The 27,885-nt window shown below is 41.9% G+C and overlaps 1 protein-coding gene across 8 annotated transcripts in view; it reads left to right on the forward strand.

The window, feature by feature from the left end:
- The window catches only part of LOC110520618 (E3 ubiquitin-protein ligase MID1), a 76,561-nt gene that overhangs the window by 30,587 nt on the left and 18,089 nt on the right, over positions 1-27,885 (forward strand). For 2 of the 8 annotated variants that reach the window (XM_090230438.1, XM_036975246.2), the window contains exons 2-3: positions 14,651-15,372; positions 17,121-17,186. In XM_090230438.1, the coding sequence (XP_090086564.1) occupies positions 14,707-15,372; positions 17,121-17,186 (732 nt within the window). In that variant the 5' untranslated portion in view covers positions 14,651-14,706. Of the gene's footprint in view, positions 1-2,120; positions 2,328-11,584; positions 12,230-14,650; positions 15,373-17,120; positions 17,187-27,885 lie in introns of those variants that run through there. The other 6 variants (XM_090230440.1, XM_090230442.1, XM_036975244.2 and 3 more) reach the window with 5 other exon arrangements.

Consider the following 27,885-nt stretch of genomic DNA (forward strand, 5'->3'; position numbering starts at 1 on the left):
GAGATATCAATAGTCATATTTTGCACCTCAAATGGCACTCTATTCCCTATATAGTGCACTACTTTTGACCAGAGCTCTATGGGCCCTTGGTGAAAAGTAGTGCACTAAATAGGGAATAGAGTGCCATTTTGGGAGAGAATCTCAGTGATCCATTGATAAAAGGTCATCTGAGGTAGTGGAACGTGTGAGCTGAGCTACGGGATATACATCAGCCCTTGGCTATGGAGGTGGGATGGAGGCCAGGGTTTAGCATTGATCAGATGTTATACAATGTGATTGCATCAACGGGAGGCTGCCAAACACGTCTAGTAGCTGCAGACGTTTAGAAGAGGGTGCATTTTTCCACATGACCACAGAGAGAGAGCGGTGGAACTGGTGCCAACAAACTGAGGAGACTTTCAACACCGTCTCAGTCAACTGTTTCAACGGCAGATCAATTCTGCTGTGTCTCCATGTCCATTCGGTGTGTTTACATGGGAAGATGGAATGAGGGTGTGTTCAGTGCGAGAAACTGACACGTGGCTTGTGAAGTTCAATGAAAGTCAAGATAAAGCTTCCCAGTGTTTGGCTTTACCATCACCTCAGCATTAAGATCATGATGCCATTGAGGATGATGGAATGTTTGTTGTTGTGACTGTGAACACACCATTTTCATGCAGAATCTAATGTCTTCACTGTGGTAAACAGCACAGCCAATATGATAACTCTGTACCATGGAAGTCTAGTTTTCGTACCGCTGTGGGTGTTTCTGCTCTGTTAGTCCAGTGGTCTCATTCTGTACAGGTGTAATGATGCATGGTGACATCATTCATTGTTTAGTTTGGCTATTTGTCACTGGGCTGTTTAGTGTTTCCCTGAGACCCCCCCACCTCACATTGGACTGGGACGAGACCTCCCCACCTCACATTGGACTGGGATGAGACCCCCCACCTCACATTGGACTGGGATGAGACCACCCCCACCTCACATTGGACTGGGACGAGACTCCCCACCTCACATTGGACTGGGATGAGACCACCCCCACCTCACATTGGACTGGGATGAGACCCCCCACCTCACATTGGACTAGGACGAGACCCCCCATCTCACATTGGACTGGGATGAGACCCCCCCACCTCACATTGGACTGGGATGAGACCCCCCATCCCTCATTGGACTGGGACGAGACCCCCCCACCTCACATTGGACAGGGATGAGACCCCCCCACCTCACATTGGACTGGGATGAGAGACCCCCACACCCCACATTGGACTGGGATGAAACCCCCCCACCTCACATTGGACTGGGATGAGACCCCCCCCCCCCCCCCCCACCTCACATTGGACTGGGATGAGACCCCCCCCCCCCCCCCACCTCACATTGGACTGGGATGAGACCTCCCCCCCACCTCACATTGGACTGGGATGAGACCCCCCACCTCACATTGGACTGGGATGAAACCCCCCCACCTCACATTGGACTGGGATGAGACCCCCCCCCCACCTCACATTGGACTGGGATGAGACCCCCACACCCCACATTGGACTGGGATGAGACCCCCACCTCACATTGGACTGGGATGAGACCTCCCCCCCACCTCACATTGGACTGGGATGAGACCCCCCACCTCACATTGGAATGGGACGAAACACCCTCACCTCACATTGGACTGGGATGAGACCCCCCACCTCACATTGGACTGGGACGAGACCCCCCCACCTCACATTGGACTGGGATGAGACCCCCCCACCTCACATTGGACAGGGATGAGACCCCCCCACCTCACATTGGACTGGGATGAGACCCCCCCCACCTCACATTGTGACAGTGTTATGTGTTTTTCATCAACATTGCTGTGTTGTGGTGTATGCTAATCATTGTGTGATATTCTGGATTGATAGTGTGGCTCTACCTGCTGTGTTTCTGTATGTCAACGACAAGTCACTGCATCCACATACAGTACATTATGATTGATGGTTATTGGACTATATAAACATTCTCCAGTAACACCATATGTGCCGTTTTTGGAAATTCTTTCTGAACACAGCAAAGCTTCTCAGCTCACAATCCCTGAGCAGACACACCCACCATCTCAGAGGTCCCTCCCCCTCTGTGTGATTGGTTAGTTTGCAGCCCACGGCAGACAGTTTCAACCCTCCTAGAGGGCCAGAAACTCACAGAAGAGTCAATACTGGTACTGGAGGTAAAAAACAGACGAGTCAACCTGTTATTGCAGAGCGTTGCAGTGGATTGGCCTATTACAGTGTAGTGTTACCAGACTCGTCAACTGTGAGACATTTCTTATTTTCCTCCTGTTTGTGGATAATGGGATTTTAACCATGTGGCAGGTAAAAAAAAAGAAGAGGTTACTGCTTACTTTATCTTCAGGTTTGCATATTTTCTTACACAGAAACAAGTGGTGTCTGTGTGCTGTATGTTTTTTCGGTGTCAGTGTGTTGACACGTTTGGGAGCAAAATGTTGACTCGGCCTCGAGGCAGGGCGTAGTTCAAAAGCTGATGTCACTCTGCTGTTCTGCACTCAGAAAATTCCATTATGGTTGAATTATGAAAGTGACATCACGGTGTGTAGAATAACACAGTGGTTGAGGGAGGCAGTGAGTGAAACGACAAGAGTACAACACCACGGCAAAATGTTGTGATCATGTGCAATGGATTGTCTGTGATCCTCATTCTTTTGACGGGACTCATTGTGAAGCTGTGAATGTTGTGATTAGGAAAGAGCTGGTGTGTCAACTTCAGTGCTGATACCAAATACCAAGGTTTACCACCTTGATTGTCAAGGAAACATTATTTATGAGTTAGTTCAATCCTAAGAAGTGTTGCCATTTTTTTTTTAAATCAAACATTCCATTTGAGGAATGCAGTTGGAATATCAGACTTTATTGTTTTTCAGTTCGTAGAATTCATGTCTGGCTCTCACACATTTCAATGAAAGCTATTTTTGTGTTGAGTGAAGCTCCTCTTTTTCAAAAGTGTATTACCGATAACATTCTCAGTTTGTTCCACAGTATGAGAGTTATACCAGTGCTAACAGGGGAATGAGAACATCCCAGTGTCCCAATGCCCCACCAAATGTCTTTTACTACTTAAGATAAGATAAAGTTGCCTGTCTAGCTTCAAAGCAGTACTATTGTTACAAAACCTTGCCTGTAGTTTTAGATCAGAGTTTATCTGTGTACTTCCTTATTACTTTATTATTTTATAAGTGTAAAATGGAGACTTGTTGGAGCCTGGGGTTTTCTTGATTAATTAGTAACTAACTATCTCAGAGGAATGCCTGACTTGTCTCTGGAACCACTCTTAGATCACCTGTATCCCCATGGAAACCTTGTCAGTGTGTGAATGATTTGTTTACGTTGATTGTAGTCTAGATGTTGAAAGAGGTCAACAAGGAAAGGTACAGGCGGGTTAGTGAGTAATGACTTTGGCAGTCTACATCGGTAGCGTTTTGTTTGGTACTAATAGAGATTAGTATTATAGCAGTGTGTGTGTGTGCATAGTGCATGATTTATCATCCGTTTAAATAGTCAATTTGTCAGGGATTGTCATTGTCATGCGGTTTACGTGTCAGCCACTAGGTGTCCCTCTTTTACCTCTGTTTTGTGGTGGCTAAATTGCCCATCAATTTATATGTGGTAATCTGAAATCTCTATGCAGCAATATAAACAGTACACTTTACGTATAAGAATGACAAAATATGTACTTTTGTTAACCTATACATTTTTTCAAGTAATTTCAATGATGCATAATAAACCCTCAATTTAATCCAGTGAGTACTTTGTACAGTATTTTGGGATCAAGGGAGAACGTTAGATTATATTTCATAAGAGATTAGTGCAATCCAACTGCGACCAAATTCTGTTATCACGAAATCTATGCTGGGCCAGGGCTTTGCTGGAAAATAATGAGTCTGAGGGGGATTCAGTGAAAGTTCACGTGGCCATGGAAAGAAAACACTATGTTCCTGCTGATGCCACCTGCCAAGCCGCAGAGAGGAAATGGGAGAGTTTGGCTGTTCTGATAACTGACCAGGATGACCTACAGAAAGACTGACCCTGCCAACAGCAGGCGTAGCTAACAGACCCTCTGTTTTAATGCTGCTTGACTGCTTGGCTGGTTAAAGGCTAACTGGCAATGAATCTAATGGCCTCTGTTTCCAATTTCTTATCTGTGGTCAAATCTACATTGGATTGTCTCTCTCAACTGCACACAAACTCCTTTGCAGTGTATCTCCTTCAGCTAGTTGCATTTCATAACTGTACTATTGTATTTTTACACTTACATTCCTTACTGTAGGCTATTGTTTATTGGCACACATTGTAATCAATATCCCTCATCGAGACATCAACACTAAACAAATGAAATACCTATTGTCATGTCACAATCAATACATGTGTACAATCTTAATTTGATCACTCTTTTTCTGCTGAAAACATGTCCTGCTCGGCAGGATATGCAAACTTGTAGTGTATTCAAGGTTTAAAAAAAAGGCCTCTAAAGTTTGAGATTTCACTTTGAAATGTCAGACTTGACGTCGACCTTGACAGGAGTAGGCTGTTGGACCGCTCTATTGAACCGGCTGCTTTAGGAGGCAGAGCCAGGTCACACATTGGTCACAGATACGCCACAAAAACAGGATTACAGATAAACATGTTAGGTATCTGCCCCGGGAAAAAGAGCAAGTTCTCTCTCTCTCTCTCTCTAATGATGAATACAAGGATAAAGGCCGTCATTAGAGATGATCAAATAGCATGGCAAAGCTGATTAGAAAGAGCTTGAATTGAGAGAAAAAACTATGCAAGTGTGACTCGTTTAAAAAAAAAAAATCTATTTAGTTATACAGATGTAGGATCTTAATTTGATCACTCTTCTGTTGCTGAGCATTTTCATGCATAGCAGGAATTGCAAAGTTGAAGTGTATTCAAGGTTTTAAAAAGGTTTCTAAAGTTTTGTCATTTTACTGCTGTAGCAAACTGACTCAAATTAAAATCCTACATCTGTGAGCTCTAATAGAAGCTCTAATATTCCGTTTCACAGAAGCACCGTATTGCTTAGTAGAGTACTAATGCTTGATTCGTGCATATATCCCAACTGGAAAACCTGTCAGTGCCCACATGCAGAGAACCTTATCCCTGTCTACTGTTTCTCTGGTAGTTCAGCTGTTACACTGCCATGCATGCCTGGGCCCTGGGGATAAACAATTTACACTTCATCCTATTATTAAGGTTATATTATCGGCTTTCCTGCACTTAATCTTGCCCGGTCTGCTGGCACTAGATGTCGGGGATTTAACAACCTTTATGACAACAGCTCTGTGGGTCTCTTTTTAGGCTGTTGGTGTCTAGCTGTGGTTACTCATTAGACAGTGTTAGTTGGCTTTTTAAAAGTGGTCTTTCTCTCTCTCTCAGGCCACGTGAATGCACAGTCCTATTGGCTATTGATTGTGAGTCTTGTGCCAACCAATGACTGTGTCAATTTAACTAGGCAAGTCAGTTAAAGAACAAATTGTTATTTAAAATGACAGCACACCCAGACCAAAACCTAACCCAGATGACACTGGGCCAATTGTGTGCCGCCTAATGGGACTCCCAATCACGGCCAAATGTGATACAGCCTAGAATCAAACCAGGGACTGTAGTGACATCTCTTGCACTGAGATGCAGTGCTTTAGACCGCTGCACCACTCCGGAGCATGCCATCAATTTATTTTGAATTATGCATGAATGTTGCATACTTGTGGCAAAACGCACGTATGAAACTATTCCTAGAGGACTTTGTGTGTAACAAAACATGATTTTTTAAATAGCAGGCATGTGTTAGGCTAATATAGGTAGAGAAAGGAACTAGGACCATGTTTTTAGGAACCTCTGGGTCCCGGGTGTGTGAAGATGAGCCTCACTCTTCTCCACTGAAACACACTGACACTAAAATGCACCAGTACAGTACACTACCTAACAGTAGAGTACACTACAGTACAGTACACTACCTAACAGTACAGTCCACTACAGTAAAGTACACTACCTAACAGTAGAGTACACTACAGTACAGTACACTACCTAACAGTAGAGTGCAGTACAGTACCTAACAGTACAGTACACTACAGTACAGTACACTACCTAACAGTACAGTCCACTACAGTAAAGTACACTACCTAACAGTAGAGTACACTACAGTACAGTACACCACCTAACAGTACACCACCGTGCAATACAGTACAGTACACTACCTAACAGTAGAGTACAGTACAGTACCTAACAGTACAGTATACCACCTAACAGTACAGTACAGTACACTACCTGACAGTACACTACAGTACAGTACACGGCCTAACAGTACAGTACAGTACAGTACAGTACACGACCTAACACTACAGTACAGTACAGTACAGTACACTACAGTACAGTACAGTACACTGCCTAACACTACAGTACAGTACAGTACACTACAGTACAGTACACTACAGTACAGTACAGTACAGTAAAGTACACTACAGTACAGTACAGTACACTACACTACACTACAGTACAGTAAAGTACACTACAGTACAGTACAGTACACTACAGTACAGTACAGTACACTACCTAACACTACAGTACAGTACACGACCTAACAGTACACCACAGTACAGTACAGTACACTTCCGAACAGTACACTACAGTACAGTACAGTACTTAACAGTACAATACACTACAGTACACTACCTAACAGTACAGTACAGTACAGTACAGTACCTAACAGTACAGTACAGTACAGTACAGTACACTACCTAACAGTACAGTACAGTACAGTACAATACCTAACAGTACAGTACAGTACAGTACACTACCTAACAGTACACTACCGTACAGTACACTACCGTACAGTCCAGTACAGTACCTAACAGTACACTACCATACAGTACAGTACAGTGCAGTACACTACCTAACAGTACAGTACAGTACACTACCTAACAGTACAGTACAGTACAGTACACTACCTAACAGTACACTACCATACAGTACAGTACACTACCTAACAGTACACTACCGTACAGTACAGTACACTACCTAACAGTACACTACCTAACAGTACACTACCGTACAGTACAGTACAGTACACTACCTAACAGTACACTACCTAACAGTACACTACCATACAGTACAGTACAGTACAGTACACTACCTAACAGTACAGTCCACTACAGTAAAGTACACTACCTAACAGTAGAGTACACTACAGTACAGTACACTACCTAACAGTAGAGTGCAGTACAGTACCTAACAGTACAGTACACTACAGTACAGTACACTACCTAACAGTACAGTCCACTACAGTAAAGTACACTACCTAACAGTAGAGTACACTACAGTACAGTACACCACCTAACAGTACACCACCGTGCAATACAGTACAGTACACTACCTAACAGTAGAGTACAGTACAGTACCTAACAGTACAGTATACCACCTAACAGTACAGTACAGTACACTACCTGACAGTACACTACAGTACAGTACACGGCCTAACAGTACAGTACATTACAGTACAGTACACGACCTAACACTACAGTACAGTACAGTACAGTACACTACAGTACAGTACAGTACACTGCCTAACACTACAGTACAGTACAGTACACTACAGTACAGTACACTACAGTACAGTACAGTAAAGTACACTACAGTACAGTACACTACACTACACTACAGTACAGTAAAGTACACTACAGTACAGTACAGTACACTACAGTACAGTACAGTACACTACCTAACACTACAGTACAGTACACGACCTAACAGTACACCACAGTACAGTACAGTACACTTCCGAACAGTACACTACAGTACAGTACAGTACAGTACAGTACAGTACATTACCTAACAGTACAGTACAGTACACTACCTAACAGTACAGTACAGTACAGTACAGTACAGTACAGTACACTACAGTACAGTACAGTACTTAACAGTACAAAAGACTACAGTACACTACCTAACAGTACAGTACAGTACAGTACAGTACCTAACAGTACAGTACAGTACAGTACACTACCTAACAGTACAGTACAGTACAGTACACTACCTAACAGTACAGTACAGTACAGTACACTACCTAACAGTACACTACCGTACAGTACACTACCGTACAGTCCAGTACAGTACCTAACAGTACACTACCATACAGTACAGTACAGTGCAGTACACTACCTAACAGTACAGTACAGTACACTACCTAACAGTACAGTACAGTACAGTACACTACCTAACAGTACACTACCGTACAGTACAGTACAGTACACTACCTAACAGTACACTACCATACAGTACAGTACACTACCTAACAGTACACTACCGTACAGTACAGTACACTACCTAACAGTACACTACCATACAGTACAGTACAGTACAGTACACTACCTAACAGTACACTACCTAACAGTACACTACCGTACAGTACAGTACAGTACACTACCTAACAGTACACTACTGTACAGTACAGTACAGTACAGTACACTACCTAACAGTACAGTACAGTACACTACCTAAAAGTACAGTACAGTACAGTACACTACCTAACAGTACACTACCGTACAGTACAGTACAGTACACTACCTAACAGTACACTACCATACAGTACAGTACAGTACAGTACACTACCTAACAGTACAGTACAGTACACTACCTAAAAGTACAGTACAGTACAGTACACTACCTAACAGTACACTACCATACAGTACAGTACACTACCTAACAGTACACTACCGTACAGTACAGTACACTACCTAACAGTACACTATCATACAGTACACTACCTAACAGTACACTACCTAACAGTACACTACCTAACAGTACACTACCGTCCATACAGTACAGTACAGTACAATACCTAACAGTACACTACCTAACAGTACACTACCGTACAGTACAGTACAGTACAGTACACTACCTAACAGTACACTACCTAACAGTACACTACCATACAGTACAGTACAGTACAGTACACTACCTAACAGTACACTACCTAACAGTACACTACCGTACAGTACAGTACAAAACCTAACAGTACAGTACAGTACACTACCTAACAGTACAGTACAGTACAGTACAGTACAGTACAGCACACTACCTAACAGTACACTACCGTACAATACAGTACAGTACACTACCCTACACTACAGTACAGTACAGTACAGCACAGTACAGTACACTACCGTACAATACAGTACAGTACACTACACTACACTACACTACAGTACAGTACAGTACACTACCTAACAGTACAGTACAGTACAGTACACTACAGTACACTACCATACAATACAGTACAGTACACTACACTACACTACACTACAGTACAGTACAGTACACTACCTAACAGTACAGTACAGTACAATACACTACATTACACTGCAATACACTACAGTACAGTACACTACCTAACAGTACACTACCATACAGTACAGTACAGGACAGTACACTACCTAACAGTACAGTACAGTACAGTACAGTACACTACCTAACAGTACAGTACAGTACAGTACACTACCTAACAGTACAGTACAGTACACTACCTAACAGTACACTACCGTACAGTACAGTACACTACCTAACAGTACAGTACAGTACAGTACAGTACACTACCTAACAGTACAGTACAGTACGGTACACTACCTAACAGTACAGTATAGTACAGTACACTACCTAACAGTACACTACCGTACAGTACAGTACAGCACACTACCTAACAGTACACTACCGTACAGTACAGTACAGTACACTACCTAACAGTACAGTACAGTACACTACCTAACAGTACACTACCATACAGTACAGTACAGTACAGTACAGTACACTACACTACCTAACAGTACACTACCGTACAGTACAGTACAGTACAGCACACTACCTAACAGTACACTACCGTACAATACAGTACAGTACACTACCCTACACTACAGTACAGTACAGTACAGTACAGTACACTACACTACAGTACAGTACAGTACAGTACCTAACAGTACAGTACAGTACAGTACAGTACACTACACTACAGTACAGTACAGTACAGTACACTACCTAACAGTACAGTACAGTATAGTACAGTACACTACCTAACGGTACAGTACAGTACAATACACTATTGTATTACACTGCAATACACTACAGTACAGTACACTACCTAACAGTACACTACCAAACAGTACAGTACAGGACAGTACACTACCTAACAGTACAGTACAGTACAGTACACTACCTAACAGTACAGTACAGTACAGTACACTACCTAACAGTACAGTACACTACCTAACAGTACAGTACACTACCTAGCAGTACAGTACAGTACAGTACACTACATTACACTGCAATACACTACAGTACAGTACACTACAGTACAGTACAGTACAGTACAGTACACTACCATACAGTACAGTACAGTACACTACCATACAGTACAGTACACTACCTAACAGTACAGTACACTACAGTACAGTACAGTGCAGTATAGTACACTACCTAACAGTACTTTACACTACAGTACAGTACAGCACACTACACTACATTACACTGCAATACACGACAGTACACTACACTACGGTACACTAGACTACAGTACAGCAGGTATTGCTGCCCAGCTGGAGGCTTCACAGGACATCAGACAGGGGAATGCCATTGACCTACCATCTCCAACACCATCTGTTACTCACTCTCACACCCACCGCTTTGTGTTCACCAAGATGTCTAGAATGTCAACAATATGGATCTGTCTGTCAGGCAGGGGATTGAGAGAGCAAGGGAGGGAGGGAGGGAGGGAGGGTGGGAGCGAGGTAGTGAGGGAGAGAGAGAGTGAGGGAGGGGAGGGAGGGAGCGAGGGAGAGAGGGAGGGGAGGCACACGGAGAGCAGATGGTAGATGGTACCCTCCTTAATTTAAAGTGATCCATCCCCACTTTATAAAACTCGAGTGATGTGAACACACAAATTAACACAGGGTTTATCATGAACACACCGGAACAGATTAACACAGGGTTCATCATGAACACACCGGAACAGATTAACACAGGGTTTATCATGAACACACCGGAACAGATTAACACAGGGTTTATCATGAACACACTGGGAAGTTTTACAGTTTTAATCTTTGAAACAGCAATTCTTACCTTTCTCATTCTCTTTTGTAATCTAATGATGAATTTGTGAAACTTTGTATGCTTACTGCCTCAACCCAGTGACACATTTGAGAAACACTGACATTTTGAGCAGGGAGAAAGAGTTCAGATTGGTGTGATCCCTGTGTTCCAGGTCAGCTTGTTGTTTGGGAGCAGAGGGAATCAGAGACCCCTGTCCCTGCTCCAATCCCAACCCATCCCCTGTGTGTGTGTGTGTGTGTGTGTGTGTGTGTGTGTGTGTGTGTGTGTGTGTGTGTGTGTGCGCGTGCGTGCGTGCGTGCGTGCGTGTGCGTGCACATAAGTGTGCGTGCCTGCGTTCCTGCGTGCGTGTGTATTTGTGTGCATGTGTATCGTCAGCCTTTCTCTGTTTTTAATCCCTGGTGACAGAGCTAAGAACAGTTCCACCACACAGGGCAGCATTGTGCCGCTAGAAAGGCAGAGGAGACAGTCACAGAGGGAAACTGATCCTGACTCTCTCCTCTCTGTCTCCTCTTTGGTTTACAGCTCAAAAGGCAGGGATCAGAGGACACTGACCTGCCTGTCCTGTGTGAGGGCCAGAGTTACACTGACTAGGTCTACCCCTGGGGTTCTGGAGAACTCCGTCTCTGCTTATGTCCTGCCTCTCTCTCTCTCTTTCTCTCTCTGCCCCTCTCTCTCTCTCTGCCCCTCTGTCTCGCTGTATCTCTCTCTGCCTCTCTCTCTCTCTCTCTCTCTCTCTCGCTCTCTCTCTCTCTCTCTCTCTCTCTCTCTCTCTCTCTGCCTGTATTTCCAGTGATTGCTGGCCAGCTCTCCTACTGTAGGTGGAGCTGTCTGTCCTGGAGTTGTGGGGAAGGTCTTCCTGTTGTGCTGGTTACCTTTTGCTCTCTGTCTCTGGTTCCTGGTTAGTGACAGCCGTGTACACCGGTACAGCAGGATTACTGCATTACGAAGACTTTTGTCATCTGGGTACTGCATACCGACCACCTCTTCGTTACGGGGGGGACGGTTTCCTTTGATGTCCTTTAATATGTTTTCATGATTTATGGTCAGAAGTTTTCCCCTCAACCGAAATGTCTCTGCAGTGCAAAGCGGGACGGAATCCACCGGTGGGTAAAGTGAACTGCGTGTGAATGGAAAACTTTCAAAGGGAGCGGAGTAAAGGTGTAGTTGATGTGAATCACTCTCCTCTGGCTTTCTGCCACAGTGTACTTTGACAGGGGTTCAGTGTATCTAGGGCTTTTGTAAGATTGTGTGATGACATCATTGGCAGGGACATTTTGTCTTCATGGACAGTATTTGCACTTCACGCAAAAGCTCTTTTTGATTCTTTTTCAATATTTTATGACTTGTTATTTGTCTTCACTGAACGGAGACTTAGTCATTTGCCGGGGATGTTCACTCACGGGTGGACGTTTATTTGCATGCTACTGTTGTATTGTCATTTGTTTTGAGGAAATATACAAAAATATGATTATATTATTAATATTCAGTACACTCTTAGAAAAAAAGGGTTCGAAAAGGGTTCTGAGGCTGTCCCCACAGTAGAACCCTTTTTGATTCCAGGTAGAACTGTTTTGGGTTCCATGTAGAACCCTCTGTGGAAAGGGTTCCACATGGAACCCAAAAGGGTTTTTATCTGGAACCAAGAGGGGTTCTTCAAAGGGTTCTCCTATGCGGGCACAGAACCCTTTTTTGGTACACCCTTTTTATCTGAATATTTGTGTATATTTTTTTCTAGATATACTGTAGCACCTTTTCTTTTCGAAGAGTGTACGTGTCAGTCGAGTTGTGTTTGTTTTGTGGAATACTTACCCACACTATGAGTGGCACAGCGGAGGCGTCACTACAGACCCTGGTTCCCATTTCAGGCTGTATCACAACTGGCCGTGATTGGGAGTCCCATAGGGCGGTGCACAATCGGCCCAGCGTCTTCCGGGTTTGGCCGGGGGTAGGCAGTCATTGTAAATAACAATTTATTCTCAACTGACTTGCCTGGTTAAATAAAGGTTAAATAAAATAAGATTTTAAAAAAAAGGATGACAGACAGACATTTCAGGACAGTGATCTTGTGTGGATTAAGTAGACACTTCTAATTCTGCTACTATTCTTAGTAGACATGAGCACTAATCTACTCTGTAAGTAATCTTACTGTTGAAATGGTATAACTTCCATTTCACCAGATTAATTTACTTCAGTGTACAAACAATCAACATGTTATATCGTGTGCACTGTGCATTTTAAAATGGATCATTTAACATTGCATTAAGAATAGACTCTATTTTTTGTGGAGGAAACCATAAACCATAATAATATTTGAGTGTATTTCTGGCAACTGCTATACAGTAACCTATACCGTATGTTTTCTTAGTACTGACATCACGTTTGAACATTGGACACGCTAATTCTACCCTCCTTAGCTTGACTTGGCTCATCAACTTGGATAACAGAGAGAGGGTTTCTGTTAAAACAAACTCCATGTCTGGGACAAAGCACCAACAGTAGCACAACAAAGCCCCACAGAGGAATTCATATTGTCTACATCACAGACATGTGAGACGAGCGCACCAGTTGTATCTTCCAGTAGGTTAACTGAGTGTCTCTGTGGATTTGAACAAGAATAGGGGAAGGGAACAAACCCGTCCTTAGCTATAGCTCTCTGCGAGTTTCTGTGTCCTCAACTTCAAAGACCACTTGTGCCCGGCTGGCCTGATAATGAGCTTTTGCCTTCTTTCACACATAATGAGTGGAGGTAGAGTTCACACAGGGAGACGCGACGGGCTCAGCGTATCCACTCGCAGCTGGGGTGTCTGACTGGCCTGGAACAAAGGCTCTGTGTCCGTCAGGCCAGTCACAGTAAGGAGTTCCAGCCGTGAACAGGCAGGGACTTCTGCTTCAGTGATCTGTCTGGCTTCACTGCCCTGGGCTAGCTAGCCTAGCCAAGCCTCTCCATAGACAAGGGCCACTTGACGAAAATGACTCATTTATGGTGTTTCCAGAGTTATATCATCAAAACAACTCAAAGCTCTTATAAAATATGCAGCGTTTGTTTGTTTTTCCCAATTTCGGTCTTCTTCGTTTGGCTGTTGCATCGCAGGAAATACGGTCAGATGTGCCTCCCTATAAAATATGTAGGAATTAGTTCTAGAGAACTCAAGAGCGACATGGATTTCTTTACTTCTTACCAAACAGGTTTCATTTCGATTCAGCTTTAATTCATATTTCTGTAAGGGGTTTAGAATACACCGAAACTCAATTTAGAAGTGTCTGCATTTCATGCAATACCCCCTGATGAAGATACCAGAGATGTGTTATCCAATACCTGCTATTTATTATTCTACCACACCAAGTAATCTCCAGTTTTCTTTAGATTGGGAATGTGGTCAGACTACTCATTAATTTCTATTCTGGGAAAGTTGACAACCCCCTACTGTTTAACCCTTTTGAACCCCTTGCTTCTCTCTCTTTCTCTCTCTCTATCTCTCCCATTCTCCCATTCTCTAATGATGAAGTCCATGTCATCCCTACAGATAGCTGATCAGCTTCCCTGGATTTCGCTGACGACATCGCTTTGTTGCGTGTGAAGATGGAAACACTGGAGTCGGAGCTGACCTGCCCAATCTGTCTGGAGCTCTTCGAGGACCCCTTGCTCTTGCCCTGCGCTCACAGCCTGTGTTTCAACTGTGCCCACCGCATCCTGATCTCCCACTGCAGCCCCAACGAGCCTGTGCAGTCCATCAGCGCCTTCCAGTGCCCAACCTGTCGCTATGCCATCACCCTCAACCAGAGGGGCCTAGAGGGACTGAAGCGTAACGTCACTTTGCAGAACATCATCGACCGCTTCCAGAAGGCTTCCGTGAGCGGGCCCAACTCCCCCAGCGAGACTCGCCGTGAGCGGGTCGCCCCGGACGGCACGGCCATGACCTCCCCCAGCGAGAGGGTGCAGTGTCAGTTCTGTGAGCAAGACCCTCCCCAGGATGCCGTCAAGACCTGTGTCACCTGTGAGGTGTCCTACTGCGACGAATGCTTGAAGGCCACCCACCCCAATAAGAAGCCCTTCACCAGCCACCGTCTGATCGAGCCCATGCCGGACTGCCACATCAGGGGACTCATGTGTCTGGAGCACGAGGACGAGAAGGTGAACATGTACTGTGTCACAGATGAACAGTTGATCTGTGCCTTGTGCAAACTGGTCGGTCGGCATCGGGACCACCAAGTAGCCGCCCTCAGCGACCGCTATGAGAAACTCAAGGTAAGAGATGCTCTGTGCTGTACTATGCTATACGCTACACACCTTCAGGAATGTCTGGGGAGTATGGGAAATTAATGATTGACTGTGAAAAGCTCACTATGTGCAATAACTTGTGTCCACTGAGTGGAATAAATGGTGAGATTAAAAATCATATTTGATTCAAATCAAGTAAAAACATTTGGGTATATTAAATAAACAATATTGTGCCTGAATTACCTGACACGTCAGATTCAATATCTGACCATTCTTTTTTAGTTTGGTTGAGATTCGCCACACACATTTTCAGAGAAGCAAAAAAATTATGTGATTGCTAATTGTGTTGTTTTCCAAATGTTGCCTCATCCTAAAAACCTATGTGACATACTGCAGCATGTAAAACCCTGTTGTTCCACAATTCACACGGGCATTTTAAGATTTAAAATTGAAGTAGGATCCAATATTTCAATAAAATAGTATCCTATTAATATCCTCTGCTAACCAACGAGGAATGTTTCCTCAGACTCATGGGTAAATCAGGAGTCATTGTGGTTGTAAACAGTGTTGCACAAGAGAACAATACAATCAGGTAAACACACAGTTATACTGTATCTACTGGCCCTCTTGGCTTACGAAACGTCAACACAAAGCTTACAGTATTAGAAACATGTCAAATGGAATTCCACATTCAGTCAGATTTCCCCACTAATGCAGCTACAGTAAACTCATATGAGGTCTGTTAATATTTCAAAGTGCAAAGAGCTTTGGGAACAAGGAGTGATCACACACCATGACACTTTCTTTTAGCGGCTTAAATATAACATTTTGACACGAAATCACAACCAATAAATAGAGATTGCTTCCAAGGGTTTCAGGTTAAGTTCAACTAACCTCTTTCCCTCCATGCGTCCATATTAATATGGTATCACGAGAGGCTCTTAGCTGGAACACACACAAAAAAGGTGGCCACGCATTCCTTGCACTTAAGACTTGAATGAGCTCCTGTCAAAAGCATTGACGTTTGGGCTTTGTGGGCTAGCATTTCGCCTACGCGCCATGGGACTCGATCATGGCTCCAGAAAACCTCATGGGAGCGATTAACGCTTTATTACCAGGCAGAACCATGCGGCTGTGTATTATAGTTAGCCTTTCACATGGAAATATACCCTCACATCTGACAAGCTCTATCAAGAGACACGGCAAATAGGGATGTGATGTCAGTAGACCTTAACCCCTATACATTCTGTTGAACCACATGTATTGAAGTATTTTATTAGTAAATTCATTTTTTTTTTTTTTTGTATTTACAATAGCAATATCTATTATCGTTTTTTTTTTTTTTTTTTTTTTTTTTTACAGTTGATTGATAGCCAATTGATGTTTTATTTGAAGGAGGCAGTGTTTAGTCAATGCCTTTAGTAAAAGGAGAAGTCAGTGTAATCATGTAATAACGTGTCTAGATGAAGGCTTTCTAGGGACCACATGGATACCATTGCATGACTTTGAAAAGACCCCAGGACTTTTCACAAATAAATACAAATGTGACACTATTTATGCATGAGTCACCAACAGGGATTTTGCATTACATAGTACACACGGACTACTTTTTTTGCTTGACCTTTCACCAAAAACAAAGAGAATGCCAAGCTTGGTCCCAGAATCCCAGTGAAACTGAGATGCGGTAATCTTAGATTGCAACACTATGGCGATCGAGGTCAGAGCATCAGCGGTAACCAGTGTTTCCTTTGTTTGATCATGCTGTCATTGTGCAGAGAACGCCAGACTGCTATCTCAGTGAGAGGAGCGAGCAAGAGGAAGCAGACCAGGAGATATCTACGGTATCTACAGTATTAATCCAACTCCATATTCAGGGACAGGTCTACTAAGAGTTAACAGCTGTTATTTTCAACGGGGAATAAAACCTGCAGACGAAATAATACCAATAATCAAGTTGAAATATATCAAGGTAAAATCATAAAATATATATGTTGGACTCTTTTATTCCCCTCTGAAAATAACAGGAGAATATTTTGCACAGGTGCAAATGCTCTGTAAACCTGACCAGTAGAATATAGTCCACCACTATGGGTGGCTTCACGGCCTCTTTGTGATATCTGCTTTTTTGCGTAAAGAGTAATGCCATACAGTATATATACATCATAAAGATAATATATGTACTCTGGAACATAGTTTACCATCAGGTTTTACATAACCCCCCCCCCCCAGGGAGATTGTAAAATAAGAATTTATTCTTAACTGACTTGCTTAGTTAAATAGGTTAAAGGAAGAGCGGCAGACTTACTGTAGTTGTGGTCAAACTTGAGCTCTGCATTTCTGACATTTCTTGCCAGTTGTAAGATACTCTACCTACTAGTTGGTCACGTTTTTTTTTTCAGGACAAATCCTACGTTATATCTGATTACAACGTCCGTGGCCATGTCAACTCTTTCATTCTTCAGATACAAATGAATGAAGTTATTCTGAGCATGACAGTAAATGTCAGAACTAGCCAACAAACCCAGAACTGGTGCTCATTACTCTTTATCCAGCTGTCAATACCTTTTGTCTTGTGTGGGATTACTCTCTGTCTGTTTGTCATTCCCCCCTGACCTCTGTGCCAAGGTATTGTCATACTGTGTCCCTGAGTCAGTCTATAGCACTAGAAGGACCAGGTTTTAGGGGTTGCAACATTTTCCTTTGTGCCCCCTCGTGCATCTTTCACATGGGGCTATTGTCTTGATTTTTTTTAAATATATCTTTTTTAAGAGGCTTTATCTTTTACATAAATGACTAGTCACCCCGATTCACCTTTTTGAGTTTAAGCATATAAAATATACAACAGCCAAATTACAAAATAACCTAAATAAATAATGTTAACAGAGACTTTATGAAAAGACAAAGATATTTAATTTATGTGGAGATGCAGTCATAGACCTCACTGCAAAAAAAAAGGTAGCGCTGGTAAATGAATTGCACTTCTGAATTGCAGTCTTGACAAGCTGGACTACAGTATGCCGATGTTACCCACTGCGAAGCCACATCCTAGCCCTGTTCATTTACAACCCAGAAGGAACTGGCTAATGTAGAGGGGATGTAAATCATAGACGTAACAGAAGTATTTAGACACCTGTACATGTCTGAAATCTCTCATGTTGGGCAAAAGAAAAGTGAGAAAGAGAGGGGAGGGGGTAAAAATATTTCTAATTTGAATGATTCTAGAGTTTGAAGGATCAAATCAAATCAAATTGTATTTGTCACAAGCCCTTAACCAACAATGCTTTAAGAAGTTAAGAAAATAAATACAAATAAGTGGTAAGTAAAAAACTAGATAAGTAAAAAATAGAAAATAAAAGTAACAAATAATTAAACAGCTGCACTAAAATAACAAGCAAGGCTTTACACAGGGAGTAACGGTACAGAGTCAATGTGCGGGCGCACCGGTTAGCTGAGGTAATTGAGGTAATATGTACAGTACAAGTAGGTAGAGTTAAAGTATCAATGCATAGATAATAAACAGAGAGTAGCAGCAGCGTAAAAGAGGGGTCTGGGTTGCCCTTTAATAAGCTGTTCAGGAGTCTTATGGCTTGGGGGTAGAAGCTGTTATGAAGCCTTTTGGACCTAGACTTGGTGCTCCAGTACCGCTTGCCGTGCTGTAGCAGAGAGAACACTCTCTGACTTGGGTGGCTGGAGTTTTAGAATTGTTTATTTATTTTTTTATTTTTTTATTTTTTTTCCTCTGACACCTCCTGAGATAGAGGTTCTGGATGACAGGAAGCTTGGTCCCAGTTATGTACTGTTAGAAGTAGTTAGAAGGAGTAGTTAGAAGGAGTTAGAAGGATCATTATTGGTTCTAGAGTAAGAAGGATCATTATTGGTTCTAGAGTTAAGATGTTCATTATTGTTTCAAGTTAAATTAAGAATATTAGTTCTAGAGTAAGAAGGATCACTATTGGTTCTAGAGTTAGAAGGATCATTATTGGTTCTAGAGTAAGAAGGATCATTATTGGTTCTAGAGTTAGAAGGATCAAATCAAATCAATCAAATCAAATCAAATGATCATTATTGGTTCTTGAGTTAGAAGGATCATTATTGGTTCTAGAGTTAGAAGTATCATTATTGGTTCTAGAGTTAGAAGGATAATTATTGGTTCTAGAGTAAGAAGGATCATTATCGGTTCTAGAGTTAGAAGGATCATTGTTGGTTCTAGAGTTAGAAGGATCATTATTGGTTCTAGAGTTAAAATGTTCATTATTGTTTCAAGTTAAATTATGAATATTAGTTCTAGAGTTAAAACAATCATTATTGGTTCTAGAGTTAAAAGGAACATTATGTGTTATGGTTCAAGTTCCAAAGGTTCTACATTGTTTCCTCACGTTCATCTGACATGTTTTCATCTTCATTACATATTTTTCAAGTTAATTTCCTCTATACTATAATGATAAATTATACAACTGTGTGCCTGAACTATAGTACATTGAAATGCTCTTAGTGTTTGGACAGTTCCCTGCGATGGATTTCTATTTTCCTAAATCAATTCAGACATGATGAGAGGAAGGAATAGCTGCTTCCTCTGGATGAGGAATGCTTTTGGTCCCATACCTTTGGTTATGGCTTGCTCAGTCTCTCTTCCTTCCTGACAAAAACCTGACCGGTCAGGTCACTGTCTGTGTTTCGAAACTGTTCTGACAACTTTCTGTTCTGACAACTAGTCTGGGTCTGCGGTCTGTCTTTCAGTGTTGGACAGGGAGGTTCTTGGCCGAGTGGGTTATATAGTCTGGGCCTGTCGTCTGTCTTTCAGTGTTGGACAGGGAGGTTCTTGGCAGAGTGGGTTATATAGTCTGGGCCTGCGGTCTGTCTTTCAGTGTAGACAGGGAGGTTCTTGGCCGAGTGGGTTATATAGCTCTGGGCCTGTCGTCTGTCTTTCAGTGTAGACAGGGAGGTTCTTGGCAGAGTGGGTTATATAGCTCTGGGCCTGTCGTCTGTCTTTCAGTGTTGGACAGGGAGGTTCTTGGCCGAGTGGGTTATATAGTCTGGGCCTGCTGTCTGTCTTTCAGTGTTGGACAGGGAGGTTCTTGGCAGAGTGGGTTATATAGTCTGGGCCTGCCATCTGTCTTTCAGTGTTGGACAGGGAGGTTCTTGGTCAAGCTGGTTATATAGTCTGGACCTGCTGTCTGTCTTTCAGTGTAGACAGGGAGGTTCTTGGCCGAGCAGGTTATATAGTCTGGGCCTGCTGTCTGTCTTTCAGTGTTGGACAGGGAGGTTCTTGGCAGAGTGGGTTATATAGTCTGGGCCTGCTGTCTGTCTTTCAGTGTTGGACAGGGAGGTTCTTGGCAGAGTGGGTTATATAGTCTGGGCCTGCCATCTGTCTTTCAGTGTTGGACAGGGAGGTTCTTGGTCAAGCTGGTTATATAGTCTGGGCCTGCTGTCTGTCTTTCAGTGTTGGACAGGGAGGTTCTTCAGGGATCCAAACACTTTCAAATTAATGGCACAGGACAAAATCATCTCTGAGAGGAAGTGGATGCTTTATCTCCTGTTGGGAGTTGAAATGTCAACTGGCATGCCACCCTAACTGTCAAACGTTTATGGAAGAGAGACAGGCTAGACGGGTAGACACCCTATTTACATAAAAGCAATATTATTTTGACCTGGCAACAGTGTTAACCAACCATAACTATTCCCTTTATGACTCCTCATGTCATCACGTTCCGTTTTCTTCACCAAGTCAATTATTTCAAGTGCATTATACAACTTGACGTGCAAACATACTACTAGACATACTGCTGTATGAAATACATTTATTTTTCAGCCGATGAAATGATCATAATGAGTCCATTTAAACTTAATGAACTGAATTGCAGCGTTTATCATGGAGTCATTGGTTGTTTCTGTGCGGCTGCATCAGCTGTTCTCCAGCCAGGGCTCTATGGATCTCCAGGCACCTTCCATCCATCCATCCACGGCAGGCAGCACAAAGCTATTATAATTGCTTTCATCACCTCTGCTTGGATATAAATAAATCATTTTGGTGAGAGCAGTTTAATAAAAATACATAAGAAAAAGGCTATTTCTGTGCACGCTGACGGCTGACACACAGAACCTAATGAAATGGCAATGTGAAAAGGCCGACCTGAGAGAGCTTCCCGACATTAGCTAAACAGTGACTTCACAGACACGTTCAGTTCTCCAAAGTTCTCTGTTTACTAAATTCTTCCATTTTTTTCATCGTACTGTACTGTACAGTGTATTCGGAAAGCATTCAGACCCCTTGACTTTTTCCACATTTTATTACGTTACAGCCATATTCTAAAATGGATTAAATATATATTGTTACCTCATCAATCTAAACACAATATCCCATAATGAAAAAGAAAAAACAAGGTTTTTAGAAATGTTTACAAACGTACAAAAAAAAACCTGAAATATCACATTTACATAAGTATTCAGACCCTTTACTCAGTACTTTGTTGAAGCACCTTTGTCAGCGATTACAGCCTTGAGTCTTCTTGGGTATGACATTATAAGCTTGGCACACCTGTATTTGGGGAGTTTCTCCCATTCTTCTCTGCAGATCCTCTCAACGTCTGTAAGGATGGATGGGGTGTGCCGCTGCACAGCTGTTTTCAGGTCTCTCCAGAGATGTTTCATCAGGTACATGTCCGGGCTCTGGATGGGCCACTCAAGGACATTCAGAGACTTGTCCCGAAGCCACTCCTGCGTTGTCTTGGCTGTGTGCTTAGGGTCATTGTCCTGTTGGAAGGTCGCCCCAGTCTGAGATCTTAAGCACTCTGGAGCAGGTTCATCGCTCTGTTCATCTTTCCCTTGATTATGACTAGACTCCCAGTTTCTGCCGCTGAAAAACATCCCCACAGCATGATGCTGCCATCTCCCATCTCCCAGACCAAGGCCCTTCTACCCTGATTGATCAATTTGGCCGGACGGCCAGCTTTAGGAAGAGTAATGGTGGTTCCAAACTTCTTCCATTTAAGAATGACGGAGGCCACTGTGTTCTTGGGGACCTTCAACGCTGCAGAAATATTTTGGTACAATTCTCCAGATTTGTGCCTCGACACAATCCTGTCTCGGAACTCTACTGACAATTCCTTCGACCTCATGGCTTGGTTTTTGCTCTGACATGCACTGTCAACTGTGGGACCTTATATAGAACGGTAGTGTGCATTTCCAAAACATGTCCAATCAATTGAATTTACCACAGGTGGACTCCAATCAAGTTGTAGAAACATCTCAAGGATGATCAATGGAAATAGGAATGAGTCTGATGTCAAAGGGTCTGAATATTTATGTAAATAAGTTATTTCTGTATTTTTTTTCTAAAGCCTGTTTTCACTTTGTCATTATGTGATATTGTGATGTCATTATGTGGTATTGTGATGTCATTATGTGGTATTGTGTGTGTATATTGATGAGGAATTGTTTTTATTTCATCCATTTTAGAATAAGGCTGTAAAGTAACAAAATGTGGAAAAAGGGAAGGGGTGTGAATACTTTCCGAATGCACTGTATGTGTCACAATTACTTTATGGCATTGCAACACGAAGGGCTTGTACTTAATGTGATAAAACCAAGGGGGAAAAAACATGGTGAACAATTACTTCAACATATAGGCCTAAGGATTTCAACAAGCAGTTGATTTAAATTCTTTCTTTTGTTGAGCAAAGTGTTCTGGCATTAACAGTCCATTTTGGTATTAGCTTGCTGTTTTCATTCAGGGAAGTAAGCCCATGATGCTATCAATAGACCCATACATGGAACAATTCTTCTGGAGCGTAATCCCAATATTAAGTCCATCCAGGATTATATAACCATTAACGAATAACCCTCTCAGACATCAAACCAATGTCCTTGTATTCTCCTTATGCCTCACTGCATAACCCTTGTGGAAAGACAAAGTCAAATCAAATCAAATCAAATCAAATTTTATTTGTCACATACACATGGTTAGCAGATGTTAATGCGAGTGTAGCGAAATGCTTGTGCTTCTAGTTCTGACAATGCAGTAATAACCAACAAGTAATCTAGCTAACAATTCCAAAACTACTACCTTATAGACACAAGTGTAAGGGGATAAAGAATATGTACATAAAGATATATGAATGAGTGATGGTACAGAGTGGCATAGGCAAGATACAGTAGAAGGTATTGAGTACAGTACATACATATGAGATGAGTATGTAAACAAAGTGGCATAGTTAAAGTGGCTAGTGATACATGTATTACATAAAGACGCAGTAGATGATAGAGAGTACAGTATATACGTATACATATGAGATGAATAATGTAGGGTATGTAAACATTGTATTAGGTAGCATTGTTTAAAGTGGTTAGTGATATATTTGACATCATTTCCCATCAATTCCCATTATTAAAGTGGCTGGAGTTGAGTCAGTGTGTTGGCAGCAGCCACTCAATGTTAGTGGTGGCTGTTTAACAGTCTGATGGCCTTGAGATAGAAGCTGTTTTTCAGTCTCTCGGTCCCAGCTTTGATGCACCTGTACTGACCTCGCCTTCTAGATGATAGCGGGGTGAACAGGCAGTGGCTCGGGTGGTTGTTGTCCTTGATGATCTTTATGGTCTTCCTGTGATATCGGGTGGTGTAGGTGTCCTGGAGGGCAGGTAGTTTGCCCCGGGTGATGCGTTGTGCAGACCTCACTACCCTCTGGAGAGCCTTACGGTTGTGGGCAGAGCAGTTGCCGTACCAGGCGGTGATACAGCCCGACAGGATGCTCTCGATTGTGCATCTGTAGAAGTTTGTGAGTGCTCTTGGTGACAAGCCGAATTTCTTCAGCCTCCTGAGGTTGAAGAGGCGCTGTTGCGCCTTCTTCACAATGCTGTCTGTGTGGGTGGACCGATTCATCCTTGGAGCAAAGATATAACTAGCTGTTAATACTAAATTGTTGTGCAAGACAATCATACAACATAAAATGTACTTGCTATGACTGTGATATGTGGTTTAATACAATGGTGGGTCTAATCCTGAATGCTGATTGGTTAAAACTGAATTCCAGCCGGTGTCTATTCCACAAGTTACCACCAGCTAAATTGATCATGTTAAAATGCCTTTTTACTCTGTTCCAAAAGCATCCAGACATTATCTCACATTTATTTTAGACTAACATTTAGTATTTGTAACATTGTTTCACATTTGTAACATTGTTTCAATGTTCAAATTCAAACTAGAGGTCGACCGATTATGATTTTTCAACGCCGATGCCGATACTGATTATTGGAGGACCAAAAAAAAGCCGATAACGATTAATCGGCCGATTTTTTTAAAATTGATTTGTAATAATGACAATTACAACAATACTGAATGAACACTTATTTTAACTTAGTATAATACATCAATAAAATCATTTTAGCCTCAAATAAATAATGGAACATGTTCAATTTGGTTTAAATAATGCAAAAACAAAGTGTTGGAGAAGAAGGTAAAAGTGCAATATGTGCCATGTAAGAAAGCTAACATTTAAATCGTAAAAAAATGTTTTTTTTTATGGAAATCTATTACAGTAAGGTACTTAAATGTTACCCAGAAACTTTTTGAAATGGATATAGAAACGGCATCATTGGGCCTTTAAGATTTGTTTTCTTCAAAAAATAATAACAATTGGGAGCATTAATAACTGGTTGTTTGGATCCTGGATACTGATTGGATGAGCAGTGTTCCAAGCTGCTCTGTGATGTCCATCACAGACACACTTATGCCTGCTAACAGTTCCATCTGAAAAAAATAATGAAAAAAAAAATTAATAATATTAAAAAATATATATAAAATAAAAAATAAAATAAAAAGTTCCATCTGAAAATGATCTCTGCACCTCCAACGGAATATCATGTTCATGTTGCTGTCAGTATCATCTCTTGTATTTATCTCAACTCGCACATTATTTCCCTTTGCTTCCAGCATAGCTTTAAGGTTGGTACAGTGGGGGTTTAATATAAGCCTAGCTTTAAGTTTGGTACAGTGGGGGTTTAATATAAGCCTAGCTTTAAGTTTGGTACAGTGGGGGTTTAATATAAGCCTAGCTTAGTTTGGTACAGTGGGGGTTTAATATAAGCCTAGCTTAGTTTGGTACAGTGGGGGTTTAATATAAGCCTAGCTTTTAGTTTGGTACAGTGGGGGTTTAACATAAGCCTAGCTTTAAGTTTGGTACAGTGGGGGTTTCATATAAGCCTAGCTTTTCGTTTGGTACAGTGGGGGTTTAATATAAGCCTAGCTTTTAGTTTGGTACAGTGGGGGTTTAATATAAGCCTAGCTTTTAGTTTGGTACAGTGGGGGTTTCATATAAGTGTGACGGTTTTCTTCTGGTGAATGAGAGGACCAAAATGCAGCGTGGTTATTCATAAACATCTTTAATGAAAGATGAAAAATACGAACAAAATACAAAACAAGAAACGTGAAAAACCGAAACAGCCTTATCTAGTGCAACAAACACAGAGACAGGAACAATCACCCACGAAACACTCAAAGAATATGGCTGCCTAAATATGGTTCCCAATCAGAGACAACGATAAACACCTGCCTCTGATTGAGAACCACTCCAGGCAACCATAGACTTTCCTAGACTACTTCACTAACCACAATCCCATAACCTACAAAAACCCCAAGACAAAACACACCACATAAATAACCCATGTTACACCCTGGCCTGACCAAAATAATAAAGAAAACACAAAATACTAAGACCAGGGCGTGACAATAAGCCTAGCTTTAAGTTTGCTAGAGTGGGGGTTTAATATAAGCCTAGCTTTAAGTTTGGTACAGTGAGGGTTTCATATAAGCCTAGCTTTTCGTTTGGTACAGTGGGGGTTTAATATAAGCCTAGCTTAGTTTGGTACAGTGGGGGTTTAATATAAGCTTAGTTTGGTACATTGGGGGTTTAATATAAGCCTAGCTTAGTTTGGTACAGTGGGGGGTTAATATAAGCCTAGCTTAGTTTGGTACAGTGGAGGTTTAATATAAGCCTAGCTTAGTTTGGTACAGAGGGGGTTTAATATAAGCCTAGCATTTAGTTTGGTACAGTAGGGGTTTAATATAAGCCTAGCTTAGTTTGGTACAGTGTGGGTTTAATATAAGCCTAGCATTTAGTTTGGTACAGTGGGGGTTTAATATAAGCCTAGCTTAGTTTGGTACAGTGTGGGTTTAATATAAGCCTAGCATTTAGTTTGGTACAGTGGGGGTTTAATATAAGCCTAGCTTTTAGTTTGGTACAGTGGGGGTTTAATATAAGCCTAGCATTTAGTTTGGTACAGTGGGGGTTTAATATAAGCCTAACTTTTAGTTTGGTACAGTGGGGGTTTAATATAAGCCTAGCTTTTAGTTTGGTACAGTGGGGGTTTAATATAAGCCTAGATTTTAGTTTGGTACAGTGGGGGTTTAATATAAGCCTAGCATTTAGTTTGGTACAGTGGGGGTTTAATATAAGCCTAGCTTAGTTTGGTACAGTGGGGGTTTAATATACGCCTAGCATTTAGTTTGGTACAGTGGGGGTTTAATATAAGCCTAGCTTAGTTTGGTACAGTGGGGGTTTAATATAAGCCTAGCTTAGTTTGGGTCAGTGGGGGTTTAATATAAGCCTAGCTTTTAGTTTGGTACAGAGGGGGTTTAATGTAAGCCTCACAGTCTGCCTGTCCAACCTTGGAAACAATGTTTCACTCTTGAATGTCAATCTCTGTAGCATACAAATAGTGAACGGTGCCCAGACGAGACCACTTTTCCTGAGCCAGTCGAAATAAAGCATTATCATGGATATATCCAAGTAAATGCCAATTGCAAAAATGCTAAAAAAAAAACTTGAAAAAATGAAAATGCAGCTAGTATACGGTCATTCCAGGTTCAATGTTTGACGTGGTTTAAGTTAGGCTAGCGAGATAGCTAGCTACAAGAAAGTTATCCAGCCTGCATAGCAACCATTTTGTTTAGAACGGGTGACCAGTCTTTTTGCATAGCAACTGTGCAAAAACAATTAATTACCAAAATAACTAACAACCAGATTTTTTGGGGGGGTGGAAAAATGTAATTGTATGAATTTGACTTATCAAACTAACGTTTTCATGAAAATATGTCATTTCATTGTTATTTAAATATTTTGGTAACAGTTTTATAATGGTGGATCTCAACAACGTTTGACGGTGAATGAGTGGTCCCGGAACATACAGTGAAAGGTTGGGAACCGCTGCTATACACTATAGCCATGGATGTACCATGCAGCAATGCCATAATTAGTCAAGTTTTGAGAGAGTTGGATCTGAGTCACCGTTGGGTGATTAATGCATGAATGGTTTAGTTGCCTGGAGCTCGATAAAATACGTATCGCCAATGTTATGTTAATGTTATACTACGCTTGAAATTGAAAGATCGTTACCGATTGGGCCGTAACATGCAGTCTCCACTAACGTCGGGACATTGCATTTAAATGTATATCGTGCTGTAGCGCAGGTCTTCAGTGTTAAGCATTTAATTTACACACAAAGGCACACCACACACATGGACACATCTCCTAACACACGCACTCTACA

This window comes from Oncorhynchus mykiss, chromosome 3 (genome assembly GCF_057628025.1).
Source record: "Oncorhynchus mykiss isolate SJ-2025 chromosome 3, ASM5762802v1, whole genome shotgun sequence".
Taxonomy (NCBI): domain Eukaryota; kingdom Metazoa; phylum Chordata; class Actinopteri; order Salmoniformes; family Salmonidae; genus Oncorhynchus; species Oncorhynchus mykiss.